The 13,825-nt window shown below is 41.2% G+C and overlaps 1 protein-coding gene across 2 annotated transcripts in view; it reads left to right on the top strand.

Annotated features, from left to right (window-relative positions):
* The window catches only part of ADARB2 (adenosine deaminase RNA specific B2 (inactive)), a 302,737-nt gene that overhangs the window by 192,415 nt on the left and 96,497 nt on the right, over positions 1-13,825 (top strand). The window contains exons 2-3 of one of the 2 annotated variants that reach the window (XM_014872263.2): positions 1,985-2,071; positions 9,847-10,751. In XM_014872263.2, coding sequence (XP_014727749.2) covers positions 1,985-2,071; positions 9,847-10,751 — 992 coding nt within the window. The remainder of the gene's footprint in view (positions 1-1,984; positions 2,072-9,846; positions 10,752-13,825) is intronic. The other variant, XM_088159352.1, reaches the window with a different exon arrangement.

Genomic DNA, 13,825 nt, shown 5'->3' with positions numbered 1-13,825 from the left:
AGATGTTGTACAGAGACACCACATTTCTCAGTGAGCAATGCCTTAGCAGAAAAGTGTCAAAGGAAAATCTTCTGGCTGTAACATTCATAAATAGCTTCATTCTTTTGGTTCCTGACATCACTGCAATCCCATAATGAAATTGCAATTGAAGGAGGTTAATTTGTGCTCTAATTATATATTAGTCTGGGCTGAAAGGTTTCTGGACGGAAAAAGGTTTTCTTCAGGCAATCTTTTATTCTGCTTATTGTATTTACTTAACAAAGAGCAGTCAGCTTTTACAGTGAATTCCCATAATAGAGTTGAGCTGTAATGTTACCCAGCCAAGGGCAAACACATGCAGTCATTTTTGATGGGTTCTGATAACAGTCTTTAACAAGAGCAAGGATTATTTGCAAATGTAGGAAGAATCAGGCCAAAAAGCTAACAGATGTGCTGCTGAAAAAGTTTTAAGAGCTCTTCAGCTGGAATACCTTCTAGACCAGTGGTACTTTAGCAGACAGGTAGTTTGAGGAAATTCAGAGAAATATTTTCTCAATGATAAAGAAATTTCCCATGGAAATATTTTTCCTTGTGTCACTTCAAAGAATACATTCTTGGTTTGATTTTGATGCTTCTGCCAAAGGATGAGAGGCCAACATTGTTCACAGTGTGGAGGATGCAGAGCATTTTCATTGAGAAAATAGGTGAGCCTCAGCCACCTATTTCCTCAGCTGAGACCTTCTAAGCGGAGAAGTACTTTGGGAAAGCAACAAAGTCCTTGAAAGCTGGGGATCACCTTTGTTAGGTGTGTTTCTATTTCTTCTGTCAGGTAGACACTCTGCTATTGTTGGTCCTCAACAAATTCCCCATGGTGTGCCTAAAGGAATTCAGCCTAAACAAAATAAGTGTTCAGCTAAGCAAACTAGTTATGAAAGGAAGTAAACCATTTAAATATGTGTCTGTTTCTAGTGTTTGTGTTAACTTCAGCTTTTCCCTATAGATAAATTCTGAGCCCTATAGATAAATCTTTATCCCTATAGATAAATATTGACCTAGTATAAGTCAGCATCAGCTCTCTTTTTGCTGGATCTGCCCTGGCCTCTAATGCGGAGTCTGATTGTGGCACTGGAAGTTAATGTCTTTGCCATACACTATCTGCAGGGTAAACAGAAACCACAGTTAAAAGCACATAATATGAATGCACAAGAGGAGTTCAAATAGTGTTCTTATTGTGTGAACAATGGCTTTCTGGGCACACCATAAGAGTTTTCCAAAAATCATATCAAAAACTGGTAGAATTACAACCACATTAGTCTTTTTTGCCATCCACCACTAAGTTTTCTCTAAAGAATTCTGGTTCAGCTCCATTAGGGAAAGGAAACAAGAAAAGTAGATGATCTCATCCATTAGAGCAATGCTCATGTCCCTTCTCCCTGGGCTGACTGCCTACCCCATTCCAGCTGGACTAGTTCAAGCATCCCCTACTCTGCAGTGCTCGGGCACCATTGCTGGGAAGCACAGTCAAGAAACACTGCATGGGGGCAGAAACGAGGAGGAATGTGCATTTGGTGTTTGCCTGTGCCAGCTCTGATAAATGCATCAAGGCTCAGTAAGCTGTGGTGGTACTGTAGAGTCACAGAATCACAGAATGTGCTGAGCTGGAAGGGATCCACAAGGATCATTGAGTCCAGCTCCCAGCCCTGCACAGCACCATCCCCAGAGTCACATCAAGTGCCTGAGAGCACTGTCCAAACACTTCTTGAACTCTGTCAGGCTGGTGCTGTGACCATGGCCCTAGGTCAGTGCCCAAACACCCTCTGAGTGAAGAACCTTTTTCTAATATCCAACCTAAACCTTCACTGACACAACTTCAGGCCATTCCTTCAGGTCCTAAAACTAAATAGACTTACCAAGATGTTTTTACCTGACAAACAGTGTGAAGCAGATGTGACTGCATTGACTGAGTACTGATTTTATACGTATCTTTTCTTTTATTTTCTTCTAGAAAAACTAAGCATACTGTCAACCTTCATAGCACCCTTCAAGTACCTGAGTCCCGGCCCTACTGCCATGGAGGATGAAGACAATTTAAGTAAGCAGTCTCTTTTCTCTATAGATGAACAATAAAGTTCAAAAATAAAATCTCTGCAGTGGAGGAACAATTGTGGAAAGGTGGTGGTTTCACAACTATTGGCAAGTCCTCATGTGAAATCACAGAAGGGAGTTGGAAGGGACCAGCAAGAACCATCAAGTCCAGTTCCTGGCCCTGCACAGAACCATCAAATTGAGAATTGACAAACCAGGCTTAAATAAACCAGTTATAACCTAAAAGTTAACCACTCTTGGCTAATTAGTATTCTCTTGGGCCTTTACACCCCAATCAACTGTCTGAGCCCATGGCTGTAGAGCTGGAGGAAAGTCCTTCTGGGTTTGAAGGAGTAGAGAAGTCTTCCAAACACCAAGAAGTCTGAGAGTGGCAGTTAGGAATTAATAGCCCTCAGTACCTCAGTAAGCCCTTCCATTTGTCTCCTAGAAGCAAGTATTGTGTTATCCTGCCTGCTTATTGTAACACAACTTGAATCTTAAAAGAAAAAAAAAAAAAAAAAAAAGCTTTCTGAACCAAATGAGCAATGTTTTAGTATCACCTACCAGATTGGCTTCTTTTACAGCCAGACACATGCTGCCACGTTGCTCTATTAGAGCCACTTAGTGGGAGGAATTTGGTGTTTTTTCCCTTGTTGTTGCTGATCTGCCTTGGTCGTGGTGCATCACCAAGGGGAAGAGCTCCTGGAGGAGTGAAGAAGCACAGCCTGCTATTTTCTGCTGCTGAGCATCACATGGACATCACACTATTCTGCTGCACAGCAAAGGCAGGCAATTACAGATCTTAGCAAAGGCAAAAAAAATCCTGAAAATCCTTCAGAATTGCTCCCAGGAAGGCTGTATTTTCAGGAAGACATATGAGAAGTATACACACACACAGAGGAAACATATTATACACACGATGAGCTTGTGCAGGCACCTCCTGCGTAATAGTTCCCAAATGTGCTACTTAGTTATTTTTAGGTAATGTAGGAAGTTTGTACAAGCCAAACACTGTAACACCATTTTCTTATTGCTACTGTAACACCAAGACAGCCTGCGTGGGCTGTAAAACAGCTCACATGGACACAGTAAGCTATGTTTTCTGAAAGAGAAACACCAAATGTCACTGTTTTCAAGGGTCATCCTACCAGTCCTCCCTTTGGTCAAACATATGCTCCATTGAAAAGGCAGCTGTTTATTTCTTGGTACACAGAAAATGTTTTAGGTGTTACTATCAGAATTTTTAAATATTCTTATAAGTATGAATTAATTTTAAATCATCCATATTTCCTGTGTTCACTTGCAGTATAGTGGCCTAAAGCCTATAGCACACATGTACCTCTGGAGTAATTCCACATTTTAAAAAACTTCAGCAATTTGCCCTGAACAAGTGGAAAAACCTTCTCCTTTGTTAATAATTTAACAGGAGCCCAGGAGAATGCTGTCAAGGTAGAGAAGTCGGTTTCTTATCCCTGTAGTTTTCTGCTCACTGAGCATCCTGTGAGAGTGCTGCTTCCCCGACTGTGCAGTGTCAATGGGCAGAGTTCCACCAGCTGAAATGGATACAAATCCTGTTTCACATTCCCTTAGGCCTTCTTTACAAAGGGAGCTATGCAGTTTAACTACACCTGCATTTTCAACAGGTGATTATTAGCATACAGACATGATTTTTGTGGTTTATGATCAATGAACTAATGCTAGAAAAACCTATCAAAGGCACTATGCACCTTTGGAATGGAATTGTGGGTAAAGTAATCATCTGTCTCTGATGAAGGTCTAATCTTGAACATACAAGGAAAAGACCACCCTATTCATCCCCAGAAGGCAGTTGTAGCTAGGAATGTAAGAAATGTCACAGAGGATTAGAAATAGGAAGCCTAGCTCTGTACATGGTCTTCAGCATTTGTTAGTGATGCTTTGAGAAAAAGGACATTTAAATGGGGATCCTCCCCTTGGTATATCCTTCTAGCACATAGCAAAAATTTACTCTGCCAGAGATTACACCTGAATGAACATATTTCTTAGACATCAACAGAACTGTCTAGTCCTCTCCAGAGCCCACTGATACTTCTGATCTCAACAACAGCCAGGAACAAGGAGTGATTTAGAGTGTTGTCAAAAAGTGCACCCTTTTATTGCTTCAAGCCTTCTGTCTCTAGTGCTAGGATTGCATGAAACAGTGAATAATCATTCCCTGTTCACTGCTTAAACCTGTCTGCCTTTCATGATGTTACAAGCCTATGCCTGTCCCTGATCTTTAATTGTGCCATCCCCACTTTGCCATGGAGTCGAGGCAGATTATCACCAGCCACAGACACTTCTGAATCCAGGTTGTGCCTCTAGCAGGAGCTCATGATTCCTGGGGATCTCATTATGGAGTGCTGCCACAGGCACAGGCTCAGGGCAATACACACCTCCCCAGTGTCTGCAGAGGGAGCTGATGGTCCCCAACACTCTGATTTCAACCACTGCAGCAGTCTTGAAGGACACATTCCAGACTCAGATTCAATGTACTGAAGCATGTTCACTTATGAGCATATTGGTCAAATTCCTCTTCAGACAGCATGAGGCCCCAGAGCTTTTGTTTCCACAATGTGAGATACAGCCTCACACTGTGAGACAGACAACCCTGTCTCTAAGAAAAAAGTGAATAACCCGTTTCAGGAGGCAGAGCTCCAAGCAATACCTCATCAAAACTATTCCCTTATTTTTGTTTTGAAAACTGTGTCTGTTGCTATCATTTGGATTTCTCCAGGGCCTAAAAATGTTCTGGCTCTGATTGAGGAAGGCATGTCCTTAGGTCTGTCTCTGCCATGGGCTGCCCACATTTTCTGCTACATGCAGTTCTTTGCTAACTTGTGCAGAGAGCATCAGAATTCTAGTATCAATCTAAGTCAGGTCATTAGATCATTTAAATAATTTCCTTCATTGGTAAGATCTGTACTAGACATGGATTTTACAGTTACTTCACATAGTTAGGTGGACAAAGTAGAGTATGTTCATTCTGGAACAGCTAAAGAAAATGGCAGTCACCTTTCATAAACTTTTTATCTTCACTTTGAACAAAGTCCTATACTTTTTTCACTGGTAATGTTTCTCTCTGCAGTGTGATGTTACACACCAACAAAATCTAATTACACTGGTTTTAACCACCTGAAGCCTGTGAGCCACCAGGGAGTGTTCAACAGAGAAATCATGGCTTACGTAGACTTTACATATGAAGATGTAAAAATACCTAAGTGTGTTTTCATGTAAGAGAGAAAAGAGTGATTTCAGTTGTTTGCTTCAAGTTTATAATTCCAAATTCAAGAATGTCAACCTAAAACTTCCAGCAGAAGCATTCTTAATTCTTGGCTGTGGAATCAATAAGTGTATGGAAGTGCCATCTTGCATGGAAGAGGAGACTGCCCTACATTGCATTTGATGTCAGGGCTGGTCTTGGACAAAGGTACCGTGGCTCTGGGTCCTGAGTTCATACCTACTGCTCTTGATTCAAGATTTTTCACTTTCAAACATTCCAGGAATTATGAAAGTCAATCCTTCTAACGTCTGCAATCAATGTGGTGCAGATGAACAGCAAAAATGTACTCTACATAAGCAATCCAATGTTTACTAAACATTTCTAAAGCCAGTAACTGCCTGTCTCAGAGCTATCAGTTGAATCAGGAGTTGGCTGTAGTACAGATATTACGAATTCTTTCTTTTAATACCACAACTTTTCAATAACGTAGTGTCTATTTTAATTCAATAGTAAAGATGACAGCGAAAATGAAGATGCCACCTACCACCTCTCCTTTCCCATCCTCCCTAAAAGTTGGCTTGGCAGCAGAATAACCTTCAACAGGAACAATATTATCTCTTCAAATGTAGCGTGGAGTATCGGATGGTTAGTTCTGCAGAGCCCTTAAGACCCAGAGACATAGTCAGTGTCATTATTAGTGATGCATTATAGCTCTGAAATGCTCTTGATGATGCAAACTCTCTAGGTTAACTCTACTGTGCATAATGACCAAAAGGAGAAAAACATGAAAGAGCAGTCAGAATATTGAGAAATAGTGCATAAATAAATGTATTTCAGTAACTGCTTTCATTTCTCCCATTCAATTACTGAAGCAAGATCACAATGTCTCCTGTTGCCTGTGAAACTGCAAAAATCAATTAATAAAGTTAACTGAGGAGATATTACAGTGCAAAGCTGCGGGACTTTTTTAGAAATCTTACACAATAAATTAGAAACTATTGCCAAAAAAACTATGATAGTTTTCTTCCTTTTTTTTTTTTTTTTAACTCCATCCCCTTTCAACATTATTATCCTCCAACCTTTCATCATGGAAGAACCATAATTTTTTCCCCAAATGTAAGGAATATTCTTGGGAAAGTCAAGAACAAAGACATTATGAGAAATAACAAGACTGAAAATCATCCACAGTTTTGCATTTTCCCTGTGTGTATCCTCTGACTTACTCCTTTCCTTTTAGTGCTCTTCATTTCTAAAATTGCTTGTGATTGTTCTATTACAGCTGCTTACAGTATTTATCTTGTGTAGTTTGGTGTCATTTGCCTGCTTTGTCTGATTTTCACAATAGAAGTACATGTGCCACCATTAGAGAGGTAATCTTATGTCTGCTACACAGAGGTCTCATAAAAGACACATTTCAAAGACTTCCTATTTCAAAGATACCTGAAAGTATAAAGTAATTTCACATTTCCTGGCAGCTGCCAGGGATCACACAAGCCCATCAGGCTCACAGACTTTCTGAGGCACTCACTGAGTTTAGGCTGCCTCTGCTTTACAAGCCATGATGACTTTTGGCTGCTGCAGCTCCTACTGAGATCTGGGAAGAACTGAGCTGTTTCCTGGTGTTTCAGGACCAGGTGCTCTAAAATCTGGTTGGCTGTAAGGATACTTGCACATATTTTCTTCACTGTGACGAGGCCAAAACACACCATAAATGCAGGCATGTCATCACCAAGTGTGCCCAACTTTGTCCACAGCTTTATCCTTTTGTGCTTGATCTCTGGAAGTTTTACACTTGCATCTCTGCGTTTTTTCACTTCATCAGGGCAACTCTCTGTTGGCCAAAACATAGACTAGACAATTTTATAGACACAATTAAAGACAAATAAGTAACGTTTATTTTATGGTTTTAATTAAGCATTTTTTTATTGAGGGTGGTTAAGGTAAGACATTAAGGTCACACATTAATGTTCACAAATCCGCAGTTCTCTGGACCACAAAAGAATAAACAGATGGAATAAGACAATATGAATTGTAAACACAAATAACCTCTTGAGTTTTCCTATTCAGTGGTGCATAATCAATACAAATTCTTTTCAAAGCTGAATATTGTGTGAAGCAGGAGCTATCTTTCTTTTCATGCTTCTTGACTGCAGTATCATTATGTACCATAATTGGCTCTGTAAAAACCTATTAGGTTAAGATGAGAGAAGAGGTGTGAAATACAGAACCAAACCTGTGTCCTGATAAAAAATATGTCTGCATCAAAATATTTTGCCTTTACTTTAAAAAATACACATAACTAAAGAGATATCTTCTGAGTGGGATGAAAACATGAGGAAAGGTCTTGACAGAAAATGGCCAGAGACATTGCCAAGCTGGATAACAGAAGTTAAAGCTGATATTCCCTTTCCCTTCAGAGCAGAGTCTTTATAAATAGAGTTGTGAACTCAATGAGAAAACAGCACATTATCCTTGTGCCATAGTTATTGTGATTTTTTAAATGTCTTATTTCCAAAAAGGTTGGTTTAAAGATGTCATGTTTTATACAGCTGAATACCCTATGATGAAACCTTTCTTTTTCTATTATATATGTCTTTTGCTTTTCTTTCCTTCCTCACCTGTCTTCATTCTGTCCCCTTAGCTGCAGAAAGTAAAAATTAACTAGTCACTAAAACCTTAATTTGTCAATTCATGTTCTGCCTCAGCAAAGCACTGCAGAAGAGAGCTCTTTGGTGATAACTTTGGTGAGACATAGACCCAGGCTGAAAGCTCAATGCTGCAGGGTTTTCAGGAGAGGGAGCTTGAAGACTCAGTTCTACAAATGGGCCCCCCATTTGTGCCGTGATTATTACTCCTGTCGAAGCAGTGACCCTCTTTCTGTGGAACAACTTGTATATAAGTGCAGACTTAGTGCTCTGATTGGAAAAAGTCTTCTGATATTAAATACAAGTGTAACATTTCAGGGTGTAAAGTAAGTTTTTAATCATGATGGTTGGTTCCACATAATCTCCTCAGGCTCCTGTGCATCTGTTGGCCCAGCCTGATACTGGGGTGCAGCACAGACACAGCACTCCAGCAGAAGTTTCTCAAGACTTAGCCAGCAGCTTACCCCTTACATTTTTGCAGCCAACTTATATTAGCAGAGTAGAGAGAAAACCAAACATGGCCATGGCCCCACAGAAAGTAGGAAAACCATTCTCTGTCCCCTAAGGACCACAGGGACCTTCTCTGTCCGTGGGACTGGCACATCCTGTGCAGGTGGCATGATCACATCTGACAATAACAAACAAAACCTGGGAAAGGCTCCATGCTCAGGCTGCTTGGAGTAAAGCAGGCAGCCACACAGTGCTCTGCTTGGAAAGGGATCAGGTGCATCACTCCTGGGATGGGTTGCCATGTAGGTTGGTTACACCCATATTTACTTCCTCCGTTTATCTCTGTCCTAAGGAATGCACAGGAGGACTGGAGGATGTGTCAGAGATACAAGACATTCAAACAAACTCATCAGAAATTACAGAAATTGTATGGGATGATTATTTAGCCAGCAGCACACTTTGCCTCTCATTCAGGACATCAGTGGGATGACTCTCCATTCTCAGCCATGCCTCTGCTGTGGCACAGAGCACTGTCTTGCAGCACATTGCACAAGCATGGTCCAGAGCAGTGGGGGATTCATTGTTTCAACAATGGAGTGCTCTCTTCATAGCTCCCCACTGTCATTTCATTTCTTTCCCAGCACTCCAGACAGTCGCTCTCTCCTGTTACTTTTCTTTGACACGTACCATCCTTTATATCAGTACTTGCTCCCATCATGATGTTCTGGCTTCTCCTGGTCTCATCTGGGTTTATCTACAACTTTTGCAATATTAGTTGTTGCTGATGCAGAAACTAAGAGCATCTGCAATTGAATTTGACAGAAAGGCACTCACCTACTAAACTGGGATCTGAGTCCAGACCAAATTATTGTTTCAAATGCTATGGAAGTCTGTCAGATCATTTCCTAGTCTGGATTCATGATGTTGACAACACAAGAGGCTATGGTGTGAGCAGAGATGGTCAATGTATTAATTGCAAATAGATTATTCAATGCATTGGCCTATTTTTCTGTTTATGAATAATTTCTGATTTCTAATAATGTGTTCATAAGCATTCACCCACATGGATTATAGAACAATTGTCATCCTAAGGGAATTTTGCAAACTATTTACATTTTACTAGTAATTATCAAGCAGTTCATTTAAGTCACATGGCATCCATTATGCTTCATCTTTGAATGATGTAATCTTTTCTTAAAACAGAAGGCTAATGACTAATAGAAGCTGACCTTTAGGGACAAGTAAACATTCAGAACACGCAAAAAAACCTGTGCTAGAAATAATAAACCAACCATTATACAGATATTTAAGGAAAACTCCTAAAAAGGGCTTAGCAACAATTTCTATATTTTTTTTTTTTTTTTGGCTATTCTGAGAGCCCTAGGCATAATGTCAGCTACAATGATGACAATTGTAACGCGAGTTGTTTCCTTTCTTTACTGACAGGTACCAGCAGTGCAGAAGTAAAGGAAAATCGAAATGTTGGCAACCTGGAGGATCATCCAATAGCATCTACTGATAGGGCAAGAGGGGGAACAACTAGCAGTAAGAGGAAAAGACCCTTAGAGGAAGGCAATAATGGCCATTTCTGCAAACTTCAGCTTATCTGGAAGAAAGTTTCATGGTCAGTGACGCCAAAGAACGCTCTGGTTCAGCTACACGAACTCAAACCAGGATTACAATATAAAATGGTTTCCCAGACAGGTCCAGTGCATGCTCCAGTCTTTGCTGTTGCTGTGGAAGTAAACGGACTTACGTTTGAAGGCACAGGCCCCACAAAAAAGAAAGCCAAAATGCGCGCCGCAGAGCTAGCTCTGAAGTCATTCGTCCAGTTCCCCAACGCCTGCCAAGCCCACTTCGCCATGGGAAACTGCATCAGCCCATCCACGGACTTCACCTCCGACCAGGCCGACTTCCCAGACACTCTGTTCAAGGAGTTCGAGCCGTCCACGCACAGCGAGGACTTCTCGGTCTACAACCCGGTCAACAACGAGCTGCTGTCCACGGCGTACCGGCACGGGCGCCTGCTGTGCCACACGCTGGACCTGATGGGCCACGGCAGGCCCGGCAGGCCCAGGGCGGCCAAGGCGGAGAGCGAGAAGAACCCGGTGGTGCTGCTCAACGAGCTGCGCTCCGGCCTGCGCTACGTCTGCCTCTCGGAGACCGTGGAGAAGCAGCACATCAAGAGCTTTGTGATGGCCGTGAGAGTGGACGGCAGAACATTTGAAGGCTCAGGACGTAGCAAGAAGCTGGCCAAGGGTCAAGCGGCGCAGGCGGCCTTGCAGGCCCTCTTTAACATCCGTCTGCCCAGCCACATTCCCAGCAGGAGTAAATGCCACCACTTGCCACAGGTGAGAGCTCCTGGGTAGCTGCCACCACGTTGGAGGAACTCTTCCCTTGAGTTTTGCTGTAGCTGTTGTTGGTCTACCCAATGGTTCCTCTGATGTTACCAGCAAATGTCATGTCACAAAACAACTCTTCTCCCATAGAGTCACAGGCAAAAGCTTGGAAATAGTATCTCAAAATCATTGGGTACAATTTGAAGCTCATTCCGTGGGAGGCATAGAGGAGAGGGCAAAATATAAGGGGAAATATGAACATTTCACTTTGGTACAGTGATAATATTGACATGGGCAGAAAAATCAGGTAATTCTGTGGTACTGCATCTTTCTTAACAGAGAGGAGCCCATATATAAAGGATGCTCCATCTCCTCTTTTAGAATTAGTTTTTGATGAGGACCATGCTATTAGAGGAGACATCAGTGATAAGGAATGCGCCTAAGGCAGAACAATTCTGCCACTGGAAAAGTTAAGGAATTTTGTTTATTATAGTCGTACTATTGGGAGGTTGGGGTATTTTTTGTTTACTTGGTTTGATTTCAGGGCTCAGGTGTTTTTGTTTTGGTTTGGTTTTGTTTTCACATGTGCCCCTCCAACAGCACAAGGTATACTGAAAGCTTTGAAGCTTTCCTGGGACAAATGTAGAGATTACTGCTATATTCATATAAAAAATATAGATATGAGGTGCATATTTAGCACATGAAAATTTCATAGTTGGTCATAGGCCAAAGGCTATCTAAGCATTACTCAGACTTGTGTCAATTTTCTGAGTTCACAGGAAGTCAGGATTTGCAGACACTGGGAAGCATTACATGTGTTCAAGTAATTTATTGATTTGTTTGTGCTATCAGAAAAGGTTTGATCCATCAGCACCAGGAGGTGATCTACAGCTACAAAACTCCCTTTATGAAGGGAGCTGTTAATGTCCAGGATTTAATGCAAAGCATTAGGAGCACTAAGAGTCATTCTGCTGTTGGCTTGCTGTGACACCCTAGGCAAGTCATTTAAATTCAATATGCCTGTAATAAAAATGAGCATATTATATGAAAGAACACTTCAAGATCCTTAAGTAGTGTGTAAATGCAAATCATGAGTAGCAATTCTCATTAACATTAGTAAAGATGGTCATTATATTTTCAAGGAGTTTGATAGGAGATTAATCCTCTAGGTAGCATGACTGCCTGCAGGACCCTGGAATTATATTTGGTGACCCAGAAATTTCCTTTCTATGTTTCCAAAATGAAAATATGACAAATGTAAGAAATTCTAAAATACACCATAATCTTCCACTTTTCTTTTAATTCCAGGTTGCAAACTCCACGAACCAGTGGGATAATAACACAGTTCAATAATAACGGTGATCTTCACAGAGTGCTTTGGAGGCATTTTGGAAACCTTAGCCAACATGGCAGTTTCACCTTTCCAGTGCTCCTTCAAAGTACACATGGTTTTAAATGAGATACCTCTAGTGTTTTCTACCTAAATGAATTCTGGTTGTAAGAAATCCCATTCGGGTGGTTGCTTTGCTGCCCCCAGTGAACTTTGCTGGGTGTGTCAGCAGGTAAATACAATGTATTTATTGACCTTTGGTTTGTCATGTTCTGAAATTGCACCACAAGGATCGTTACCTCAGTTCCTGAGCTCTCTGAAATATTCCCTGGTTTCTTGGCTTCATGCTCATCTTCTGCCTGACTATCACATTTTACTTCAGTCTCCAACTGTTCATTAAGTGACATATTCTCCAATGTATGTTCCCTTTTTTATGGCCTTTTCTCCTTTCTGTAGACTGCTGCCCTCCTTATCTTCTTCTCTTCACTGTTCTGGAAGTATAAATGTCAGTGAAAAGGTGTCACTGAACTTTCTCCGTCAGTATTTCTTGAGTGGTTATGTATTGTCCAACTAAAAGATTACTTTTAATGCCAGCATTCAGCACATTAATTGAGAGATAAGCCTTAACACTGATTTCTGCTGACCTCTTTACAAGCTGCTCTCATCAACGGATGTAGCAGCTGTGACACCAAACCTGAGTTTGTGTTACTCGCTAAATCATCATTCAAATTCAGCAGAAACCAACAGACATATTTCCACTGACTTCAGTTTAAGCATTAAATCCAGAAGCATCTTTTCTTGTTCTCAGTGTTATGCAGTGCCTCATCAAGTGACTGCCTTTGCTCAGTCAGTCTCTCTGATATTTGGTCAGTCAAAGCAGTGTAACCATACTGGGGGAGTGCAGCTCTCAACAGCTGTGGTCAGAGACAGCTGCTCCAAACGTCGTTCCAGCTCCTTCTTGTCCTTCTGATCTTGTGGGAGCCACGTTTTCAAAGACATGCTTCAACCAAGTTTTCAGAACTATTCCTGTTTAGTAGTCTTGGTTTATGTCCATAGGTGTTTAAAAGCAGGAAAGCATCATGAATCCCAAATAGTTTAGGAGTATAATTTGAAATATTAGGAAGGATTGATTTCTTCAGAGAATAAGGAGCGACTATTGTCCTATGCAACCATCCGCTCTTACTTTATGCTTCATTGTATTTGTCAGAGTATCAAACAGCTAACTCACTGGTAGTGGGGACAGGCAAATAAAATCAGCTGTTAGATTTTCAGCCATATTTTGAGTAGTTTGTAGAATCCAGGAGTGTGTTTATCTCTGTGCTTGTCCTTTACAAAGAGTATTCCAGTTTTGCATGTCTCTGTTCCTGTTTGTCTTGCTGTTATGAGTGGTGTTAGGAGGACAAAATTTGGCTTTTTGTTCTTACAGCCCGACTGAAAATAGTCTTAAAGTTATATAATACCTGTAGTCCAGTTGTCCTGAAATTTTGAATTTCATAGCATCCAAGAAAGTTTAAAAAAAAATCAGATGTCCTTATGAGCTGGGCCTCCAAACCATTGACATTTCTGCTTTGCTCATCAAGGCTCCCAGGGGACCTGGTGTCCTCAGCCTGGTCCTCAGGTGTGCCCTTGGACAGACGGACACTTTTCTGCTGACTAAGGGAGAGTCAATGTAAAATGTCAACATTTAAGGCACAATAAGAGGAACTACCTAAAAGAGGGTGTAACCAAGTGGGGGTTGGCCTCTTCTCCCAAGCAA

The sequence above is a fragment of the Sturnus vulgaris genome, chromosome 1, assembly GCF_052056855.1.
Source record: "Sturnus vulgaris isolate bStuVul1 chromosome 1, bStuVul1.hap1, whole genome shotgun sequence".
In the NCBI taxonomy this organism is placed as follows: domain Eukaryota; kingdom Metazoa; phylum Chordata; class Aves; order Passeriformes; family Sturnidae; genus Sturnus; species Sturnus vulgaris.
This window is presented reverse-complemented; position numbering and strand designations above follow the sequence as displayed.